Source organism: Aquarana catesbeiana, linkage group LG09 (assembly GCF_042186555.1).
Source record: "Aquarana catesbeiana isolate 2022-GZ linkage group LG09, ASM4218655v1, whole genome shotgun sequence".
NCBI classification, from domain to species: Eukaryota; Metazoa; Chordata; class Amphibia; order Anura; family Ranidae; genus Aquarana; species Aquarana catesbeiana.
This window is the reverse complement of record NC_133332.1, coordinates 53,937,245-53,961,629: the sequence shown is the minus strand read 5'-3', so window position 1 is coordinate 53,961,629 and position 24,385 is coordinate 53,937,245. Positions and strand designations below refer to the sequence as shown.

General features: G+C 42.3%; 1 protein-coding gene across 3 annotated transcripts in view; it reads left to right on the top strand.

Moving 5' to 3' along the window:
- Positions 1 to 24,385, top strand: part of SPTBN4 (spectrin beta, non-erythrocytic 4) — a 285,984-nt gene that overhangs the window by 217,630 nt on the left and 43,969 nt on the right. For all 3 annotated transcript variants that reach the window (XM_073598514.1, XM_073598515.1, XM_073598516.1), the window contains 7 exons: positions 627 to 851; positions 4,941 to 5,030; positions 8,161 to 8,439; positions 11,291 to 11,421; positions 14,987 to 15,191; positions 18,730 to 19,107; positions 21,537 to 21,781. In XM_073598514.1, coding sequence (XP_073454615.1) covers positions 627 to 851; positions 4,941 to 5,030; positions 8,161 to 8,439; positions 11,291 to 11,421; positions 14,987 to 15,191; positions 18,730 to 19,107; positions 21,537 to 21,781 — 1,553 coding nt within the window. The remainder of the gene's footprint in view (positions 1 to 626; positions 852 to 4,940; positions 5,031 to 8,160; positions 8,440 to 11,290; positions 11,422 to 14,986; positions 15,192 to 18,729; positions 19,108 to 21,536; positions 21,782 to 24,385) is intronic.

The window sequence follows — 24,385 nt, the reverse complement described above, 5'->3', positions numbered from 1 at the left end:
CAGGGGTAGGCAACCTGGGGCCCTCCAGCTCTTGTGGAACTACATTTCCCATGACGCATTGCAAGGCTGGCAGTTACAATTACTCCCAGAGGCATGGTGGGACTTGTAGTTCTGCAACAGCTGGAGGGCCCCAGGATGCCTACCCCTGCTGTAAATTATCCTTATAAGCTTTGGGTTAAATAAAGGTGATGGCCAAATGGGACACATATTGCACATAGGGAGTGATTGTACAGGAACTGCATATGTATGCCGATGTGACTTTCCTAAATCTTTCATTTTATTTGTTGGATATCTGAATAGATATTTGTAGGCTATGCAAGTCACTGGCAGCCCATAGACTGGCCAATTTTCAGCAGAGAAGACCTAAAACGTTGTCTCTGTTTGTGTATGGGCGTGTTAAAATGTGATTTTGCTGGGATCTGTTGGCAGCCAGGGTGTATTTTGAGATTGTGTTGTATGCTCATACACATAAGCAGTATAGGGTTTGTTTTAATGAAATGCATCTAGCTGAAAAAAAAGTAGACAGTAGTGATTGCTATACAACAGGCAAGTTCTTTTGTGATGCGTGTCTCTGACCTAGAAAATTCTCCACGATTCTTGGCTCATACTTTGCAACCTCTCTGCAGACAATGGAGTCTCAGATGGAGGAATGGTACAAGGAGGTGGGCGAGCTGCAAGCACAGATTGCATCTCTTCCAATGGATGTGGCCAGCCAAGAGGCAGTGGAGCAGAAGCAGAATGAAGTCGGAACCAGGATTGTGCGGCTAATCGAGCCACTTAAGGAGAGAAGACGGATTCTTCTGGCCTCTAAAGAGGTCCATCAAGTCACCCGGGACCTGGAAGATGAAATTGTGAGTTTTTAGGACCTTTATTTATTAAAGTGTTTGATGAACTATTTTTGTTGCCCCTAGAAGTCATATGTTTATTCTGCAGTGAGATAAAATGGAAGGGAAAAGCTAATTGGTCGCTATAGAAAAATAATCTTTCTTTCTTCTGACACTGAATCCCCATTGGGTTATGAACTGGCTGGTCCTTGGGAAGTAGAATCCGTAGTTGGATATATGGGTTATTTTTGTCAATGTTCTAAAGATTTGAGCTGATATTGAGTGTTTTGGATGTGTGGCATTGCTGTGAAGAGATCTTCCAGGATGCTGAAAATGTAATTTAAACAGAAAATTGTTCACACAAAGTAGCTGTTTTAAGAAAAAAATTAAACAATCCATCTACTATACAGACATTCCCAGTAAAAACAACACAAATAATTGCTTTCTGCTTGTTAAACCCTTTGATGGAAAAATAGGTTGGCAGGATATCCATACATTTCCATAAGAGCTACAACTTCATTGGAAAAAATATTCAACATAATTTAAAAGATGACCTAATAGCTCCGCCAACTAAAAATTACTTTTAATAATGAACCCTGTTATATTGTTTCACATCTGTAAGTTATATGTGAGCCGAAAATTTTTCAAGAAGGCATCAGTTTGTATATCAAGCTACTATTTAACAAACATAATATAATAGTCCTTATACAAAGTGTCCAATTGCTTTCCAATGCTGTTCCTCTGTAAATCAATCAGTGATGTCTCTTTTCAAAGTGCTTTGTGCTCATGTGCCAAAAAATTGTATATGTATATTTACTTCTGTGTTTCTTATCCTCCACCGTATATCACCACCACACTTGTACACTCACCAGATGACCATGACCTCTCTGGAAAGAGTATAGTCAAAATGTGCTTTTCCCCGAGGGGTTAATAATACTAGGCAGCAGCTTTTCCATTCCAGGGTAATTATCACCACGAAATACCCACCATAGCGTTTCTAGGCATTTTAGGCTGGGTTCACACTGGAGAACGCAGCAGCTAACAGCAGGAGTCCGGTGCGTCTCCATTCACAGTTTCAGGTCCGATTTCAACCCGAATTTTGGGCTGAATTTGGACCTGAAACGGACCAAAAGACGCACAGCACTCCTGTGCAATTCGCACCGGAGCAGCTGCGGAAATGTGTGAACTGAACCGGCTCCATAGAGAGTCGGTCACAATCTCCCGCTATGCGAATTGGATGCAGTGAAATCCACATCTAATTTGCAATAGTGTGAACCCAGCCTTAAAGAATACCACAACAAAGATGCTAGTCAGCTTAATTTTTATGGTATTGATAGAATGGAAGGTCACTGGAGGGGAGAAAAGAAAAAACAAAAAGGATATATTTATTAGATACTTTATCCCCAGAAGGCCTAAATTAAGAGGTTGATCTAAACTGCTTTATTGCCAATTTTTTAAAAAAGGTTTAAAAAGATTTAAAAAAATATTTTTATTTACAGTTTAAAATGGATGGATTGTATGGTTACAATAATGTAATGTATAAAGTGACATGAAAATGCTGCCAATTGGATATATCCAGATTTTGTTTAATTAGGGGACCAATCATTTATATGATTAGAGTTCTCTCTCTTCTGTTTTATGGCGATAATTACCCTGGAGTGGAAAAGCTGCTGCCTATGATTCTTAACGCCCTGGGAGAAAAGCTAATTTTGACCATACTCTTTCCAGAGAGCTCATGGTCATCTGGTGAGTGTACAAGTGTGGTGGTGATACACAGTGGAGGATAAGAAACACAGAAGAGAATATACGTATACAATTTTTTGCCACTTGAGCACAGAGTAATTTGAAAAGAGACATCACTGATTGATTTACAGAGGAACAGCATTGGAAAGCAATTGGACACTTTGTATATAGACTATTAGAATTCACTAATGAGATACGAAAGGCAATTTTTGTATTTTTTTGAATGATGAATTTATATGTTTCACACGGTTGATTAATAGTAGATTATGACACCAGGATAACACAATTGGGTGCCGAGGTTTAATGATTAAAAGAACATTGATTGTGTTTCACACAGCAGCTGTTACTATAAAGATCCGTAGCGTGGGTCTTTTTGGTATATATACTATTAAAAAAACAAGGGGGATTGCAGTGATTTGTGTCTTTTGGGCTACTCAATCAAAGCTAAATTGCTGTCTAAGGATTCCTTAAAAAATATATTTTTTTTGTGGAAGGGTTATAAAGGTGCAATGAAAGTTAAATGGTTTAATTAACGAAAAACTTTTTTCCTCGTTCTTTACTTCTTATTAAAATAATTAAAAGTCAACAGTTACAAATACCACTGAGTCCAGCTCTATCCTCCGCACATTTGTTTCCACTCTTCCGTTTTGCCATCTTAGATTTGGGAGCCGGCTGTGACTTCCTGATGTCTCAGATCCAGCTCCCAACTGCACATCTGCGAAGTACAACAGCACTGTGTGACTAGTCCTGCAGCATCCCGAGATGTGTTACATGCATTGCCGGATTTAGACCTTGGGGGCCTGGGCACTTCAGGTTCGTGGGTCCCCTCAACATAGAAATTAAATTATATGACAAATAAAAAAGTGAACTGAAATGAATGATAAACCACATTTTTTTACGTCCGACACTCTCCTATGTCATTCTGGCCAAATTCAGATCCAGGACCACGCCTATCCCAAATTTGACCAATCTCGTAATTTTGGGTAAAACTTTCGAGTTTCGAGATCTCCAAGTGTCGGATTCGCCCCTTGACCCAATTAGGCGATAAATCGATGCTGGTCAATAACTTCACTCCCACATGATGGGGCTGGGACTGTTGCCTTGCACTTTCCAACATTCTTTGAACTTTTCCCTTGTTCAACCCACTTGTCTCTCATAAACAAGGCAATAAATTCTGCAACACAATCATGTTAAATCATACATCTGCAATAGTAAAATAATATAAGAAGTTAAAATGTAAAACATCTGCCAAAAGCCCTCATCCCTTTCTTTGCCTCTGAAGTCAGGCTTAAAGGGTAACTCCACTTTCGTGGGGAGAAAAATAGCAAATCAAGAAAAAATAATATAGCGCTTATAATTGCAACACAAATCATATTGTAATTGAATGTTATTAAAAATGACCTTTCCTTTTCAATCTGCAGCCAATGTCATTTTCTGAGAATAAATTGCAATATGGCTACCTGGAGTTTTCTGTACACAGAGTGTGTACTGACCACTCCCCAGAAACATAATTTCCTGCTTGTGTGATTGGCTCACCAAATTTTCCCAGAAGTCTGCCTAAGATACAAATCGGGTATCCCTGCAACAAAAAAAAAAACATTTTTGGAGAGATGCTTTCAATAGGAACCCATCTAAAGGGATGCAGGCCCAGCAGATTTCCTCATTAGTGCAGCTCCACACCTGACAGCTAATTATGAAACCACTCCCATTAGACCCACTCAGAGCAGACGCACAGAGAAATGCACATGGATTTTTTCAGAATAACAAAAGGTAGGAATCTGCAACAAAGTGTGTTATAATCCTTGCAATGTACATAGATCACTCAGAGGGGAATGGTTTTTTTCTCAACAAAAGTGGAAGAGTGAAAAAAGTGAAAAGAGTTACGCTTTAACTGTTCTGTATCCTGACACCCACACACACCTTGTTATTTTTTTAAATAATAAAACTAGTTTTATATTACATTTTTTGAATTCTGGGGCCCTCTCTGACAGGGGGGCCCGGGGCAAAAGCCTCTTCTGACCCCTTATAAATCAGGCACTGGTGACATGTCCCAAGAGGCTGTGGGTAGGGAAGGAAGTGCCCCAAGCAGACGTCATTTACACCAAGTGAAAAATTGAGGAAGTGTTAAGGGTACCCCTGTCCCCAGGGGAAAAAAAACACTTCAAACATGTTGGGGGGGGGGGGGATGAGCAATACTCTCACTTTTGAGTGTAGGTCTACTGAAAGCTAGAATAGGTATGTCAACTTGAGCGACACTCTTTCAAAATGTTAAGTTGTTGGTTAACATAGAATTCTGCCTTGGTGAGTCACTGTGTTTATGGCTGCACCCACATTGTGCGACTTTTCATGTTGTCTGTTTTTGTTATATGACAGACCTGGGTACAGGAGAGGCTGCCTCTTGCTACGTCTAAAGACCATGGAAGCAACTTGCAAACTGTGCAGCAGCTCATCAAGAAAAACCAGGTGACTGCATGTCATTTACAGAATTACATTGCAAAATGCTTTGCCATTGCAGAGTAAAGTAAAAAAAAAAAAAAAAATTATATATTACATACATACATACACACCATATTGTCAAAAGTATTGTGATGATTTGGTCCCAATACTTCTGACAATATAGTGTGTGTGTGTGCATACAGCGGGTAAAATAAATATTGAACATGTCACCGTTTTTCTAAGTAAATGCAGTTAGGTTTTTTTTTCAGGTATTTACCAAAACATATTCATGCTATAGTTCTCTAATGGATATGGTCTGAAAGCGCACATGCTCTTGTTTAATTTGAGGGTATATACATCCAAATCGGAGGAAGGGTTTAGGAATTACAGCTCTTAAGAATAGCCATCTTCCTTTTTTCAAGGGACCAAAAGTAATTGAACAATTGAATCAAAAGCTGTTTCATGGCCAGGTGTGGGCTACTCCTTTGTTATTTCTTCATCAATTAAGCAGGTAAAGGGTCTGGAGTTGATTGTAAGTGTGGTATATGCATTTGGAATCTATTGCTGTGAACCTACATCATGTGTTCAAAGGAGCTGTCCATGCAAGTGAAACTGGCCATTGTAAGGCTTCCAAAACTAAACAAATCCATCAGAGAGATAGCAGAAATATTAGGAGTGGCCAAATCAACAGTTTGGTACATCCTGAGGAAAGAAAAACGCACTGGTAAGCTCAGCCACATAAAAAGGCCTGGACGTCCATGGAAGACAACAGTGGTGGATGATCACAGGATCCTCTCTATGGTAAAGAAAAACCCATTTACAACATCCAGACAAGTGGGACACTCTCCAGGAGGTGGGCATATCATTGTCAAAGTCTACAATCAAGAGAAGATTTCACGAGAGCAAATACAGAGGGTTCACCACAAGGTGCAAACCATTCATAAGCCTGAAATATAGAAAAGCTAGATTAGACTTTATCAAAAGACATCTAAAAAAAAAAAAGCCAGACCAGTCCTGGAAAAGCATTCTTTGGACAGATGAAACTAATGCCGCATACACACGAGCGGACTTGCCAACGGGCTAAACTCCGTCGACATTTCCGACAGAGAGATTTAGAACATGTTCTATATCTGAGTCCGTCGGAAATGCCGACAGAAAAATTCCGATGGGGCATGCACACGGTCGGAATGTCCGACCAAAAGCTCCCATAAGACTTTTTCTGTCAGGAAGTCCAGCCGTGTGTACACAGCATTAAATTAATCTGTACCAGAATGACGGGAAGAAAAAAGTGTGTAGAAAGCTTGACACGTCATCTGTAAAACATGGTGGAGCTTGCAGTGTGATGGCTTGGGCATGCATGGCTTCCAGTGGAACTGGGTCATTGGTGTTTTTTGATGATGTGACAGAAGACAGAAACAGCCGGGTGAATTCTGCAGTGTTTAGAGATATGCTGTCAGCCCAGATTCAGCCAAATGCAGCAAAGTTGATTGGACGGCGCTTCACAGTACAGATGGACAATGATCCAAAACCCAAAACCATAAATGCTACATTTGGAGGGTCAACAGGGCCTATGATGAAAGGAGGTGGATCACTGATGTTTTGGGGATGTGTGAGCTACAAAGGCACAGGAAATTTGGTCAAAATTGTTGGCAAGATGAATGCAGTATGTTATCAAAAAATACTAGAGGAACATGTGCATTCATCAGCCAGGAAGCTGCGCATGGGATGTACTTGGACATTTCAACAATGCAATGATCCAAAAGACAAGGCCAAGTCGATCTGTCATTGGCTACAGCAGAATAAAGTGAAGGTTCTGGAGTAGCCATCTCAGTCTCCTGACCTCAATATCATTGAGACACTCTGGGGAGATCTCAAACATATGCAGTTCATGCAAGACAGCCCAAGAATTTACAGGAACTGGAGGCTTTTTGCCAAGAGGAATGGGCAGCTTTTCCATCTGAGAAGATAAAGAGCCTCATCCACAAATACCACAAAAGTCTTCAAGCTGTCATTGATGTTAAAGGGGGCAATACATGATATTAAGAACTGGGTTATGTAAACTTTTGATCAGGGTCATTTGGGTCGGTTCTGTTGCCATTATGATTTAAAATGAGTAAACACAGTTGATTGATAATGGCTTCAGCCAAACACGAACCACGAGTGAAAAATGTTTTTGTGTTATTCAAATTCTCTGAAAAATGGCCAAGAAATCATAAATTCTGCCAGAGTATGTAAACTTATGAGCACAACTGTATATACACACAGTTTTTCAAGCAGACCTGATCAAAAGTTCAATGCAAGTCTATATGCAGGTGGCTGTAAACAGACGTATGTCTATTTACATCTGCCTACCTCCAGGTCCAGGACTGCATCCTTTTCTGTTTTTCTGGACCTAAACATGCCTTATCAGAGGTAGCCTGATGTAAACATCCAGTAGCCCATAGATCCAACACAAGTCGTCAAATGTCCATTGTCAAAATGTGGACAAAAAACTGAACAGGCATAGATGTTACAAAAGTCACAATCATTCCATTCTGCTCTGAATCAGCAGGGAACTGTTCACGGACCCCTTCTGAATGTATCTGAGAATGCCTGTGTGAGAGTACCTAAGAGGAAATGTACCCACATTTTGGAGAGATTTCCTCTCACTTCCTATGGTGTATCTAAGTCAGGACGTAAAATATTTATGTGTGTGTGTATTGGCTTTTACTGTAAAGGTTTATAAATGTGGGTGGCTATATAAATGGGGCATTTTTACTTCATTAAAAGGAACGCCATGACATATTGTTGGGAGGCTGCGACCTCCACTGTTAAAAGCTACTGCTGTATCTTTATGGGCTTTGCCCTATTTTTGAAAATTGAATAAAAAAATATATTTGCAAAAAAAAAAAGGAACGTCAGTTAATAATCATACTCTATGAGGAAATAAAGAGAAGTTCTCTTTGCCTAAAGGCGCACCTCTGCTTTCTATACCAGAACAAGGCAGTGTGATTCCCAGAGCAAAATCAACCAATAGTACAGCCAAAAGCAGATGCGGGTTTCTTTATCCATCCATGTCCATTCTGCCATATAATCTTCGCCATAGCTCTGCAACACCAGCAGATACTTGAAAACTTGACGTTGTTCTAATAGGTGGTTTTGTATCTCTTCTGTTAAGAACCTGCGACGAGAGATCCAGGTACATACCCCGCGAGTGGACGATATCTTGGAGAGAGCATCGGCCATTGCAAGTATCCGCAGTCCAGAGGCAGAGGGGGTCCGGATAGGATATGATAGTCTGCGGGAGATGTGGGATGTGCTGCGGGAGGAAGCTGAAAGGCGGCAACAGCTGTTAGACATCAACTATCAGGTGCAGCAGTATTATTTTGATGTGGGTGAAGTGGAGACGTGGCTGAGCGAGCAGGAACTTCTCATGATGAATGATGAAAAGGGAAAGGTAAGACATTTTTTACTATACTAATATAAACCACAAAACATAATTGCTTAAACAGTTGCAACTTTAGGATCTGTTATCTAACTCCAGCTATTTTTTTAAGCTTTAATAGAAGTGGGAAAGAAAGTGTATAAAAAAAAATAAAAAATTCTGTTGGATTTTTATTAATGACAGTGACCCCATTGTGCAGGTGTTCCTTCACTTTCTGTCCCTATGTCACCCTCCCAAGAAATGGTGGGGGGGGGGGGGGGGGGGGGTTGAAGTTGTCATTAGAACATGGACACAGAGAGCAATAAAACAATGTCAGCTATTCTAACCCTTCCTCATTTTAAAATGTGCTTATGTTTTTGTCTGTGTCCCCATTGGAGAGATTTCCCATCACTTATTGTCCTAACAGGTGAGAATAAATTCCCCCGAAAAAGGGACACATACCTTCCTCGTTCTGAACAAAATAAAAGGATTTTTGACTTGCCTGTAAAATACATTTTTTGGAGTACAGTACAGGACATGGGCAGATTCACAGACTATGAGGTTATAGACAGGTACTTTCCTGTGATAAAAATGGCAAAAAGACTACGAGGACCTCTATACCCTTCCACTTTAAGCAAGCCTCAGTTCTTTAGCAAGCAATAAGAAAACCATAGAGGGGAGGGCCTGCATCCTGCAATCCTGCACTACATTCCAAAAAATGGATTTTACTGGAAAATCAAAACTCCTATTTTCTTGCGCATACAGATACTGAAAGGTCCAGAATGCACTAATGTAACTAGTAAAATTAGCCATCAAGGAAAAGGAGCAACTAGGATCCTTGGCCAAATAGGCCTGAACCACAGCCTGATGGGTCCACCTAACAATGTTGGAACGAGATGCAGAAAGTCCCTTGCAAGAGACTTGGAATTAAATTTCCTCTATACGTCCCAAACCAAATTCAGAGAAAGCAAAGCAACCTGCCGAGGGTGAAGGCAGGACAAAAGGACTGATTGAGGTGGAAGGAGGAAACCACATTAGGTAGAAAGGATACCCTAAGTCAAAGGACTTAAAAGAGATGTATTGTTTTTTTTTTTTTTAAGATTCATACTTACCTAGGTGGATGCTGCATCGGTCCGATGCTGCATCTGTCCCCCGGTGCCTCTAGCACAGGAATGCAGTTCGTTCTGCACCCCTGTGACCCATGTTCAGCAGACAGCGGGCTGAAGTCCGGTGTCAGCTGATGTCACAGAGCCGGTCCCCTGACAGTGGAGTCTGCCCACATGCCTGGACCGGCACCCGGCTCAGCCTCTCAGCAAGCAGCTGAACAAGCTCATGTTCATTGGCGGGCGAAATGGGTCAGTTGATGAATCCAGAGTTGTCTTCACCCCACCACCATCTCGGGTAAGGGAAACCGGCAGTTTAGAGAATAGAGACTGTGAATCACCCCAGCAAGGACACACAGAGGTACTGATCCTTCCCTATTTAATCCAAAAGTGGAAAAAAAGCTTTGGCTTTAGAAACACTTTATTCTCTTGCAAACAAAGTCAGATTCTGATTTTAGTTCCAATCTAAAACTTTGACATATCCTTATTAAAGCAGAGCTCCACCCAAAAGGGGAAGTTCTGCTTATTTGCCTCCCTTCTCTGCTGCCGCATTTGGCACCTTTTGGGGGGGAGCAGGTACCTGGTTTTGAAAGGTACCCGCTCCCAATTCTGGCTAACTTCGCCACGGCAAACTCATCTGGAAATCTGTCCCCCTCCTCCTTCCCCCGCCACCGGACCATTACCAAAGCGCAGCACGCTTTGCGTGTGGACAGTAGGGAACTGGCTGTGAAGCCACAAGGGTTCACTGCCAGTTCCCCTTAACCGAGATAGCGGTGGCAGCAGCACCTGAGAGACGATTGAAAAATCGGCTGGGGTGAAGACACCGCTGGATTCGTGGAGAGGTAAGTGTCCTAATTTTAAAAGTCAGCAGCTACAGTATTTGTAGTTACTGACTTTTAATTTTTTTTCTGAAGGAGCCTGGATCTGAGGAACTGTAGTCTGCTCACTTAATTTGTAATAAAAACATCTTTGCCATTCTGAAGTTTCCCTCCAACCACTTTGCATATTATTGTAGATATATTGTGATTCTGTACTTGCAAAATATGCTGCAAAAATATCCCTCCACTGAGTCTGGCTGCAGCCATTTTAACTGTGGGCAGCTGAAGCTGCTGCCTGTTCACTTCCTGGATTTACACAGACACACAAAGGCACACTTCCAGCTCTGCAGCCCTGCAGCTCTCATAGGCCCTCTCATGACTCATCCCCCCCCCCCCCCCTTTCCTGAAAAACTAAAAACTCTCACAAGAGGGAGAGAGAGAGAGAGCTGTGCGTGATGTCATAAGCCTAGGCCAATGACCAGACAAACAGGAAGTGGGCTGTAAAAGGTATTTACTGGCAGAAAAAAATGTTTTACTATCTAAAGTTAAAACAACAAGGGCAGAAGATTTAACAGATGGAAAGTTAAAAAAAAGACTGAAGGTCCTCTTTTAGTACAAAAAGCATAATGTAAAATAGTATAGCGAGAGTTTGCCGCGCTACAGGCAGATAATAATAAATAAAATATAAAAAAATGCCATTTAATCAAATACAGAATCAAACTAAGAACCACAGTGCTGCCAGATATAACCGTAATCACACATTTATGAGGATCTGTGTGCTAATGGAGAACTTTAACTATTTGTGTATTCTGAAAACAAAATTTGGCTAATTAAAAAGAAAAAAAAAGTAGCAATCACTAATGTACAAAAGGTTAGTAGCTCTTGATCTCTAGACTATCACTGCTACCCAGTTTTGGTTTTATTTATATATTGGCACTTACAATAAAAATGTTTCTATTACAGGATGAGCAGAGTACGTTGCAGCTCTTGAAAAAGCACCTGATGGTGGAACAAACCATTGAGAATTACGAGGAAACCATTGCTCAGCTGTCTCGGCAGTGCCGTAACCTCTTAGACCTAGGTCACCCCGACAGGTGAGCCTGTGACATTTCTAGGTGTGCCTCACTTTATATAGCAAAGCGAAAGCTCTTGGCAATACACACAATTTAGTAGTACATGTGCATAGTGACTAGCCCTTAATCTGTTGTAGAATTTACATAGTGACCTTCAGCAACTGTAAGGCCCTGTGTTGTAAGTTGTATGATTTTGGGAAAGAGTCAGACTTCGAGCTACTTTGATCAGTGGTGGCTGAAGATAACATAATGACAGTGTGCTCCACAATTTATTGGTAGATGATGGCAGCAATTAAAGTGAATCCTTCAGGCAAAATGATGTCCACATAATACAAGTCCCCAAGGGCAGACCCTACAAGGTTTTCCTATAGCTGTTGTGAGAAAATCTTCTTTCTTTGCTGCCTCTTCCGTTCTGTTGAATCTGACTGGCGCCAACAGCACCTATTACCATATACCTCCTCCTCCAGCACTCATCAGATCCTCTCTTTGTATATATGCATTTTGCATTTGATTGCATTTGATAAATAAAACATTATGCCCTGTTTATCCATTTGCTGTCTGACCCTTATATATTTCACTGAGAACAGTGCAACTGACACCTGTGAAGGGCCCATGGGTCTAACCCTTAGTGTATGAGTATCCCCTATCATATTATTTTTTTCTGTCTATGTCCTGCTGGGGAAGTTTACCTTTACTTCCTGTCCTGGAAACAGAATAGGAAATGAGAGGAAATCTGCCTAACATAAAAGGAATTCTCATCTTAGACCGGGGGCCGGATGTGGCCCTTTGCCCCAAGGGCACTATTCCAAATAACTGACATCAATGAAGTGGCACCATTCCCCCTACTGACACCATCAATGGGGTACTATTCTCCTCATTGAATTCAACAGTGGGGCACTATTCCTCCCAATAAACCCGATGAAGAGGGTGCTGATGCCGGGATATTTTCTACACCCACTGGTCACAGTCTGGCCCCCCTAAAGCCTGAGAGCAGTAAACTGGCCCTTTGCTTGGAAAGTTTGGAGACCCCTGTCTTAGACATTTGTCACCAAAACATTTTCCACATTGAATGATTTACCCTTACCTCTTACTCTGGTGATAGTTAAAAAAAATGTAATTTCTTATCCATTTCTGTTTCATTGACAATGACCACCAGAGTAGATAGAGGGGCAGTTCTTGCCAATGAGAACAAACTCTTGTGCCCATCCCATTGGGTGGTTTTGTGGGACTGACCCCCCAACTTTGTCTTTCTGTTCAAAACAATGCAAATTAAGGATGAATATAAGCGCACAGGATTTGGGGTATAGACAACAAAGTAAAAAAGTCCATTAAGGAGTCCATAAATGCAGGGTATTACAAGTCCATGTCCTTTCTTGAGACATGTACTAGTAGGGGAAAAGAAACACAAACACCTAGGGCTAAAGCTCTCCTGGAATTGAAGCTGACTCTGTAAGTATGGATAAAGGAAAAAAACATAAAAACAGCTCGAAGTGTAGTATTTAATGATAAATGCAGTAGAAAAGACAATTTAAAACTCACAAGAGGAGTAGGGAAATGGGCTCATCAATAAAAGCGAGAGGCCTGTAGGCCTACAGTGATGCTGCGGTCCACGCTGGGATTCACCTCTGGATACTGCCTAGAACTACTCCACTTCATGCCGGCTTCTCCGTGTCCTACCACGGCTTTTCCTGCTAGCTTACCTGGTGCTCTGAGGACTGAACCATCGGGAGCTCTTACTTTTATTGATGAGCCTATTTGCCTAACCCTCTTGTGAGTTTTAAATTGTCTTTGCTACTGCATTTATCATTAAATACTACACTTGGAGGCGCATTTCTGTTTTTTTCCTTTTAACTTTATCTTTCTGAGCTGCCAAAGTTATTATAAAACCTGAACATGAATAAAGCCAAGTTTCAGTTTAGCACCTCAATTTTCTTTTTCTTTTCAGTGATAAAAATTTTGATAGGAGAAGTCTAACCCTTCTACAACCTATCCAAAACCGAAACAAAAAATGTTGCCTTTGCATACACTTTGAAGTAAACCTTAACAAAGAATTTCTCTTTTTTGTCTTCTTTTTGGTCTCTTTGATAAGTGCAAAGAAAATACTGATTGATCCTGCCAGAAATGTTGTAAGCTGATAACCTCCTGTGCTGCGCTGTTATCAGTTAGTAATCTGCCCGTCTATCTCTGTGGACTTTAAAACACCCTTTTCCCTCCTTCCATGTTGTAGAGAAAAGCGGGAGGTGTTGTAGTCCTATCCTAGGGTGACAACACTGCTCCTCCATTGATACAGTATGGTGAGTGAGTGTTATGAAGAAGATGAGAGGAGGAGGTTTCAGTAGTCCTGCTAATGTTTTCTGGATGCAGTAGGGTGAGTCTCCCTAGGACCGAGGTATTAAATAGTCCAGTCAGTAAAATGTTCTTCCAGCAGAGGTCCAAATCACGTTTGATTCTTAATCGTACCTCTGCGCATTGGCAAACCGCAGCACCATGTGGCTTGGTATGGCACAATTTTAAAAAGGGTCAGGGACACCTTTTTCTGCATCTCCCATATACGGCAGCCCATTGAAATGTATGGGCTGTCTACATGCAGAATGAAGGACACAATGATGTGAACCTAGCCTTAAATCCTTCACATCAGAATCCCATTATTAAATCAGTGTTCTCAGTCCCCTCTGCACATCACAACCCCCCTCCTTTTTATCATAACCCACTTTCACTTCAAAATCCCCCCTTTACATCACTTTCCCTGACTTCACATCAGTCCCCCTTCACAGCAGTGTCCTCTGCTCCCTTCACATCACCCCTCCTTCACATTCCTGTCCTCACCCCCTTTATAACATCCCCCTTCACACTGCAGTCCCCAGTCCCCCTCACATTCTTGTCCTCTGCCCCTCTTCATGTCACCCCTTCTTCTGGCTCCTCCCCCCTGTCCTTCATAGCAGTGACATAGTCCCCTTCCCTGTCCTACCTTACACAGGGCAGGACAGTTCTGGATAGAGGGCCAGAGTTACACAAATTTTCCTGTTAACCAGGTTTTGATTGGTTTCTAGGACTGCCCTGCATCCTAGCAACGTATCAGTTAACTGGGGAAGCTCCCGCACTCCATCCAGCGATGTGCTTCCTCCCGATGTCAACTTTGTGAAGATAATAGTGCTAGCGCCAGCTGAGGGGAAGGGCCAGCTCCTAAAATGTCGCGACCGTGGTGGGTCTGGATGGGACAGTGTCTCGGTCCGGATTTAGACTACGGTCTGCCATTTAGTGATGCTTGCCCTAGGAAAAGAAGTGTGCTTCCAGCAGGGTCACTATGTGAAAATAAAGGATATATAAAAGCCTGAAAAATGCACATCTAAGGATTGGTAATCTGCAATATTGAATAGATTAATTCTTGGCCTTATACAGTATATGCTTAACTTTATCGGAATGTTACACCATGGCTTCAACTATGTGTTTTGGTGGATAATGCTATTGTAGATTACAAGATTATGTAGCTGAGGGGTTTCATGATTCTTAAGAGTATAATAATGTGCAAGTGTTCTCTGCACGGTTTTCCTGACTAATGCGCTGACTACTTACTGTCCTTGCATAGTGAGCAGATAAGTAAGCGGCAGTCTCAGATTGATCGGCTCTACGTGTCTCTGAAGGACCTGGTGGAGGAGCGCAAGGGGCGCCTGGAACAGCAGTATTGGCTCTTTCAGCTGAGCCGCGAGGTGGATGAGCTGGAGCAGTGGATTGCAGAGAAGGAGGTGGTGGCCGGGTCTCCGGAGCTGGGTCAGGATTTTGAACACGTGACAGTAAGTACTAGCTGAAAGCAATCTATTCTGTAATGCTTTAACTATGTTAAAGGATTCCTTTCTAAAGGATATGGTGCAACTAAGGTTCAGTGGAACCCTAGGGTTCCTCAAGAGGTTGTCAAGGGTTCTTTCTTTGAGTTGTGGATGATTGACCTTCTATCTGAACATGTCTGCATAGTTTTTAGTCCAATTTACTTGGCAGAGCCAGTGGTAAGATAGCCCTGATCTTTTTTTAGCTGTCTGTAAGGGTGGAATTCTGACCACCCTTAGGGGGGAAAGTCTTCCTACATCTTTAATATAAGAGGCATTGTTTCCACATCTCTAAATTCATTTTAGCATTGGTTCCCTGAAAACTGAAAATTACTTCAAGGGTTTCTTTGGGGTAAAAAGGTTGAGAAAGGCTGATCTAAACTTTAGTTTTAGTAAACTTTACTTACCACTTGTGTCTTATAAAGTGTACCCTTTGTCATTAAAAAATAAAAATGTAACTGAAGTGTAACCTTGTACCTTGTTAGTTTATAGCCAGCAGCCCCAAACTGATATCTCTATAACCCACATGCTGCCTGTGAGTTCAGACAGGAAATGTATGTAAGAAAGGAAGGACAAAAATTCTTTTTTTTTTCCGCTACTGTCATCCAACTTCCTTTTAGGGGGTGGCTACGTTTGGTCCCACTGTATGTAGGGGTGTAGCCACTCTCTCTTGCTTGCTCCCTACAGTGCCTTGCAAAAGTATTCACCCCCCCCTTGGCTTTTTATCTATCTTGTTACATCACAGCCTTTAGTTCAATGTTTTTTTAATCTTAATTATATGTGATGGATCAGAACACAATAGTCTAAGTTGGTGAAGTAAAATTAGAAAAATATATACATAAAACTATTTTTCAGAAATAAAAAACTGATAATTGGCATGTGCGTATGTATTCACCCCCTTTGTTATGAAGCCCATAAAAAGCTCTGGTGCAACCAATTATCTTCAGAAGTCACATAATTAGTGAAATGATGTCCACCTGTGTTCAATCTAAGTGTCACATGATCTGTCATTACATATACACACCTTTTTGAAAGGCCCCAGAGGCTACAACACCTAAGCAAGAGGCACCACTAACCAAACACTGCCATGAAGACCAAGGAACTCTCCAAACAAGTAAGGGACAATGTTGTTGAGAAGTACAAGTCAGGGTTAGGTTTTAAAAAAATATCCAAATCTTTGATGATCCCTAGGAGCACTATCAAATCTATCATAACCAAATGGAAAGAACATGGCACAACAGCAAACCTGCCAAGAGACGGCCGCAAACCAAAACTCATGGATCGGGCAAGGAGAGCATTAATCAGAGAGGCAGCACAGAGACCGAAAGTAACCCTGGAGGAGCTGCAGAGTTCCACAGCAGAGACTAGAGTATCTGTACATAGGACGACAATAAGACGTATGCTCCATAGAGTTGGGCTTTATGGCAGAGTGACCAGAAGAAAGCCATTACTTTCAGTAAAAAACAAAATGGCACGTTTTGAGTTTGCGAAAAAGGCATGTGGGAGACTCCCAAAATGTATGGAAGGTGCTCTGGTCTGATGAGACTAAAATTTAACTTTTTGGCCATCCAAGAAAATGCTATGTCTGGCGCAAACCCAGCACATCACCCAAAGAACACCATCCCCACAGTGAAACATGGTGGGGGCAGCATCATGCTGTGGGGATGTTTTTCAGCAATCGGGACTGGGAAACTGGTCGGAGTTGAGGGGAAGATGGATGGTGCTAAATACAGGGAAATTCTTGAGCAAAACCTGTACCACTCTGTGTGTGATTTGAGGCTAGGACGGAGGTTCACCTTCCAGCAGGACAATGACCCCAAACACACTGCTAAAGCAACACTTGATTGGTTTAAGGGGAAACATGTAAATGTGTTGGAATGGCCTAGTCAAAGGCCAGACCTCAATCCAATAGAAAATCTGTGGTCAGACTTAAAGATTGCTGTTCACAAGCGCAAACCATCCAACTTGAAGGAGCTGGAGCAGTTTTGCAAGGAGGAATGGGAAAAAATCCCAGTGGTAAGATGTGGCAAGCTCATAGAAACTTCTCCAAAGTGACTTGGAGCTGTAATAGCCGCAAAAGGTGGCTCTACAGCGTATTGACCTTAGGGGGGTGAATAGTTATGTACATTGACTTTTTCTGTTATTTTGTCCTATGTGTTGTTTGCTTCACAATAAAAAAAAAAAAAACAGAAATCTTCAAAGTTGTGGGCATGTTCTGTAAATTAAATGATGCAAATTCTCGAACAATCCATGTTAATTCCAGGTTTTGAGGCAACAAAGCACGAAAAATGCCAAGGGGGTGAATACTTTTGCAAGGCACTGTATATGGACTATGAGATTTGTATTGTATATAGAGTGGTGCATGTGACTACAACTGACATGCACTGCTTGCTCCAAGGAAAGGTTCAGGAGCTCTCTGAGGACATTCCAAGGAGTCAGAAGAACACAGTAAGAGGCCATTTTATGAAAAATTTGTTACAGGGCCATTTAGTGTCACTTTCCCTTTGTAAGAGGAATTTCACTTACCTTAGGCCGGCCATAGACAGTTCAAATCTTGGCCGATTCAGCAGGACCTGTGTGGGCAACCTGAATGTACCAAGTTGATCAATTGATCAACTTGGGTACGACCAGCCTGCCGGATTTACTAGCGATTATCACTAGCAGCTGCTGTAGCTTCTAGCAATAATCACTGTCTTCTACCAGTGGGGACGGCTTCCCCTGCCCCCTGCTGGGAGCAGACAATTGCTCGGAAGGAGGGATTCTCTTGTCAGCACTGCCGTGGTTGCAGGAAAGAAATTCACTCCGTCTATGGCCTGCCTAAAAGTGAATGTGGTGAAAAAACCCAATCATGTGCAAGGAAAAATAAACAAAAACAGGATTTATGCTTACATACTGTATGGTAGAGGTCAGCATAGCTTCCCCCTCACTAAGGTAAGGCAAAATTCCCTTCCAAAGTGAAAATTTACTTTTCACCTTTAGTAAATCAGCCAAAGTGCCTTTTAGATATTTAGCATTTTTTACAAGTAAATATATTGCTAAATTATAAAACGAACCAAAAAAATCCACTATTTTCACTTTTAAATGTGCATGCTCCCGGCTTATCCCTGCTAGTGGACTGAGAGCCAGCTTGGGGATTAGTCGGGTACACCTAAGCTTCTAAAAAGGGGGCACTTGGAACACATTCCTTATGCTTACCAAGTGCCCTCAAAATGATGGGTGGGAAAGGTTTACACACCAGGGAAGAGTGCACTTTGTTCTGTGACATGTCTGTTTTCAATTAGACTGAACCCAACACTGCGTTCCCATTGTCTAACACTGTTTGTTTGTCCCAGGTAGTCCTTAGCCAGCCAGCTAAAAGGTACCCCATAGCTTACATCAGTGGTCAGTGAATCATCTCCACAAAGATAAGCTCTTGTTTTTTATAAAGTTCACAAAGTCCACAATTTTTCAAATATAATCATTTAAATCATTATCCCTAACTTGCATATCATCTGTTCCTCTCTTTTAGCTTCTTCAAGAGAAGTTCACAGAGTTTGTTAGTGAGACAGGCAGTATAGGACAGGACCGCATCTCTGCTGTGAATCAGATGGTGGATGAACTCATTGACTATGGCCACTCGGATGCAGCTACCATAGCAGAATGGAAAGATGGCGTAAATGAGTCCTGGGCGGACTTGCTGGAACTGATGGAGACAAGAGCACAGATGCTGTCTGCTTCTCATGAATTACAAAAGTTCTTTAATGACTGCAAAGAGGTCCTGTCCCAGGTGGAAGAGAAGAAGCAGAGGATCCCAGAAGTGAAGGCACAGGAAGCTCGCCTCTCAGCTGGTTCACTGCAGCGAATTCTTAGCTCTTTTGAACATGACATTCAGGTCCTTGTCACTCAGGTGAGCTTTTCTTTATTTCACTTCCTCACCGATATCTATCTTGCCTAAACAGATACATTTGTGAGACTAATGGCCCTTGTAGCCTTAAATGAAAACTATGCCCAAAAATGTTTTTGCTTGGTTGTGTTTAATTCAGGAAGAAGTCTGTCTTACGGTAGAGGTTTGTAGTATTTTTCTAAGCAAAATATACATTTAATTCAGAGCCTAAAGTTGCTTCCTTTTCCCTTTTCCTTCCTAATACTTGGTTATCCTCAAAAACTGTTTCCGGTGAGCTCTGGGAGGGAAAATCTTTATTTAGACACTACATGAGTGCATATGCTAAGTTTCCCGTTTCATGCAGACCTCAGATCGGTTTAGGGATGCAGAAAGTCATTCACATTTTGGTTATACTATCTACAGAAGCAATGGACACTGGAAAACAAACTGTTGGACAGGCCAGGATTGCTACTACCAGCATGCCTCTGTTTTTTTTTCCTAGTGTCCTAGGTGGATGACAGCTTTTACTCAACTCTGCAAGGAAAAGTCTTATCACATTTTTCAAGCATCTTTAATCAAGACTCTACTCAGCTAGAGCTGGTCTATTTAATTGCAGCTATCCAGTGGGGCCAGCCTCATCCTGGCTTTTGGAGTGCCGTGTCCAGATCCTGTTGAATGGACATTGCAGGGCTAACCTGGAAGTGACTTTATGGGCACTGGGTGTCAAGGATCAGGTTCTACCCTCTCTTGTCAAGACATACTGTACTAGATCTACGAGTGCTTCTTGGGCTTTTGGGCATCAATCATCTGTTTCCTAGATTTGCTAAGCTATTCCTCTGTTCCCACATTCTCTAAGGTTCATCAGGTGGATGTTTAGGCCTCTTCTGACCATTTTTGGTATAATGTCCTTCAGGTGGCTTTTGGACTTCCCAAGGGTGAATGACTTCCATGTCCCTCAATGGATAAGAAAGAAAATACAATTTTATACTCTTTGTAAAATCGTGTTTTTGAACTGATCGTAAAATCCCTTCCTTGGAGACACGAAAAAGTCATTCACCTTTTGGGTTATACTACCACCTACAGAAGGACTAAATACTGGCAAACATCGGATGGTACAATTACACACTAAAGAAGCAATTGCCAGAGCACTGTTTCAAGCCCGTAAACTTGTACTGCATCACTGGAAATTACCTGATCCCCCGACTGTTACAGGGTGGATGCGGCAGGTCAGGTCCACAATGTCGTTGAAACAGTCTATTTATCAGCACAGAAGCTGCCCTGATAAGTTTGAAAAGATATGGGCACTCTGGCTCGATATACCTGGTCTATCTCCAGTGGATCTGGTGCTAGGCTGGATGGTGTCTCTTGGAGGTGGAGGTAGAGGTAGACCCGCCTAATGCTTCATCTCTTGTCTTTACTCTTTACTGTGTAAATCTTATTCCTGACATTTATGATTTGCAGACCAGTGTGGTTATGGTTCTGTCATGCATGTTTTATGGCCTGCGCAGGCCTGCCATGTAACCATTGTAACTACTAGGTGTGTTTTCCTCTGTACTGGAGTTTCATAGTTGTTCTGGATTTTTATGACTTTTTAATAAAGTTCTTTTGACATAAAACAAAATACTGGCAAATAAAAAAACTGCAGGCCAGCCCAGGATTACCCCTCCTACTTCCAGCGTGTCTTATTTGAGTAGCAAGTAGTACCGAGAACATGATGGTCTCCCACAATGATTTAAAATAAATCCTATTTTCCCTAACTTCTCTTGACATGGTTCAAGTCACATGACCAGTGCAGAGAGCCGGAGGGGAAGTCCCCCTTGTATCTGCCATGCTGGTCAGAGCTCTGTATGTGGGTGGAAATGGTAAGTCTCCGTTACCATGCCAATAAGAGGTCTTCATGGGAGAAAATCAGGCTCACTGCCCACTCACAGCACATACCTTCCCAGCTGCCTCACTTTCTGTTCAGTTTATCCATCTTTGCATCCAGTATGAACAATTTAATAGTACATCCCCCTTGACATCCAGCATTAACTCCCCACTCCACCATCATAACCACCTCCTGCACTCTATCAGTGGTACTACTTAGTGTCCCCTCTGCTGCCTCTGTCCTCTGCCACTTGCACATTGCACTCCAACTGGCTTTCATCTAAAAGAGTGTTTCTTAATTTTTCCAACTGGACTTTTAAAGAAAGTCTTTACTTTTGAAAGTAGAATCTTCCAGGTTGATGATTTTATTAGCTCTGGCAATCCTGGTAAAGTAAAGCCAATTGAAATCACTAAAAGCATAAATAAAACTGTGGTCTGTGGTTCTATGGCCACCTGTTCAGTCATGTTCATAACACCTAGAATCATATATTTAACCTCATCTGTTATAGTTGACATAGTTGGGAAATGCAGCACTGTTTGGCTATAATCGTTCATGGTTTACCCTGTACCTCCTCTCTGATGCCCAGGTACGACAGCTGCAGGAGAATGCTGCCCAGCTGCGCACAGTATATGCGGGCGAGAATGCGGCTGCCATTGTCACCAGTGAGCAGGAAGTAATGCGTTCCTGGAAGGAGTTACTAACCACCTGTGAGGAATGCAGGCTGCAGATCACCACTACCAGTGACCGCATGAAGTTCCTGGGTCTTGTGAGGGACCTGATCTCCTGGATGGACAGTGTTATCTGTCAGATTGAAACAGAAGAGAAACCCAGGTAAGGGGCTGTGGAATGATGGTTGGCAAACTTGGCATAAGTTGCCCTTAAAAATTAGACTATGTAGTGCAAAAGGCTGTCATTGGGATAGGCCTTGCAGGGAAACTTCCTCACTGGGTCCACAGAGAATAAAGACCTGACAGAGGTTCTAAGTAATTCCCTTTTGTTACTTAAAGTGTCTGTAAAGGAATTTTTTTTTTTTAAATAACAAACGTGTCTATATTTACCTGCTCCGTGGAATAGAATTGCTCAGAGCGGCCCCAAACCTCCTTTTCTTGTGTCCCCTGCTGGCGTTCCTGGCTTCTCTTTTCTTGCTGGTGCCACCATAAGGAAACCAATTCCTATGGGGGCACTCGTGTGGGCTCACTCCCAAGCCCCACTGCTGTGTCCATTGACACAGACAGCGGGACTCAGCCCCGCCCCCTGCTCCCTCGTCAATGACTGATATCCTGCTGCTATTGATCTGCCCAGGGAGGAGAGACAAAGCCAGTTGAGCTGCAGCTCTCATGCACAGCACTGGATCGTGATGGGGTTCAGGTAGGTATAAGGGGGGTGAGGGGATAAGTCTGTGACACAAGGTTTTTTACCCTAATGCATAGAATGGGTAAACCTTTTCTGGGAGAAACATGGAGGCTGCCATTTCAGAACTCCTGAAATTGCTGGTTGTCTGGCTAATATGCTAAGCATAACTCAAATTTATGAAAAAAAAAAATGCTTGTATGCTTTTAAGTTTCAATTCCTAATTGTTTCATCCAGTTTCTGCAAAATTCTGAACTTTTAGTCCCCATAAATACTTTCCTATCTGCATCCATTTACTTTGTACCTGTGTCTACAATTCATTCTGTTCTCTCAGTATCTCCCATTGTAGTCACCAATTCAGATGTATTGAGAGCAAAAATATGTAAAGCAAGCCATAGATGATGCGATTTTCTTTCCTACAGCCACTGGTAGAACACAATTGAGGTTGATTTACTAAAGGCAAATGCACTGTGCAGTACAAATGCACTACAAGTGCACTTGGAAGTGCAGATGCTGTAGCATAGAAATGAGGGGAATCTCTGTTGATTTTTATCATCCAATCATGTGCAAGCAAAATTGCTGTTTTTTATTTTCCTTGCACGTCCCCCTCAGATCTACAGTGACTGCACTTCCAAGTGCACTTGTAAATAAGTAAATAAACCCCAGTGATCACCGCTAGTAGTTGTAGCCGCTGGCAGTAATTGCATGCAAAATAAATCAGAAATGCTGGTTGTACTGAAGTTGATTGGTGGATCGACTTCAGTATAACTAGCCTGCCAATAGATTGATCGAATCTCGGTTGGTCCCTGCTGAACCGGCTGAGATTCGATCTATCTATGGCCAGCTTAAAGCGGGGTTCCACTCAAATTTTTAACTTAATCTTACCCCTTCAGTTAATTGCATAGATGTTCAAATGCCACACGAAAAAAAAATTTTATCGCTGTAATTACCTTTATTTTTCTTTTTTTGAAAAGCCAGTGGCGTGCAAACACACCTCAAAAACTTCCACCCGGTGCCAAAAAAAAGTGCCCACACATAGAGAGTGAAACACAAAAACGTGCAACGGGTGTTCAGAGTCCTCCACTAGTGAAAGATCTTACCCTGATCCCCTGGGGCGTTAGGCTCCAGACAGGGACTGAGGTACTCAGACAATGGGTCCATCTGGCTGAAACCAGGCGGACCCCCATAACTGGAAGCTCTGCCGAAACAGACCAACCCAAGTACAAGTGGGGCTCCCCCGAAGGGAAACCCCCCAAAGGAGAGGGCGAACCAAGCCAGAAGGCCTATGTCCACCCCTTCCCAAGACTTTCAGAGTAGGCCCGAGGACCCACACCCTACTTGCCACACAGTGACAAAACGTGTATACATTACTAACAAAAAAATTACAAAAAGGTGACAAACACAGGGGTAAATAAAAGAGTGAGGGAGATAGTAAGATGGGAGAGTGAAAGTGACCATTGTGCAATACAATGGCCGGCCCTCCAGCCAGGCATAAAAATTTCCCCCTGGTCCCAGCCAAAAGGCTCAGCCCAAGAGGCAGGTGTGAAAAACGTGTGTAGTGGTGAAGTGACCATGGTGCCATAAAATCAAGTGCTTACACACAGTGACTATACGGCACCCCTGAACTGTCACTTCAGGGGCACATTCACCACTGGCTTTTCAAAGCAACCCTGACTCACAGCCCAGACCACAGCAGTCCCCACCTCAACCAGGAAGGCCTGGAGTTCAGGAAACTTGATGAGAGCCCTGTGTCATCAGGCTCCAACGTCGTTCCGTTCCTCCTGCCTAATTACCTTTTATATTGTACTTTATTGTGGCACTTCCTGTCTCTCCTCCCATGGAAGTAGGCGTGTTTATTGCCTTTCCCAAGTGCCGCACTGTCTCCTGGGAGCTTAGTGTCAGGCTTCCCAAGATTCAGTGCGGAAACAATGATCATGCGTGTGAACAAGCTGTGAATGAACAGCATTCACCGCATCCAGGAAATCAATGCTTGTGGGCTTCACATGCCCATAAGCAAGATGGAAACAGCAAGCATCACATTTTTTAAGTTATTCTTCGGTACGAAAACAGACAGAGGTGGAAATA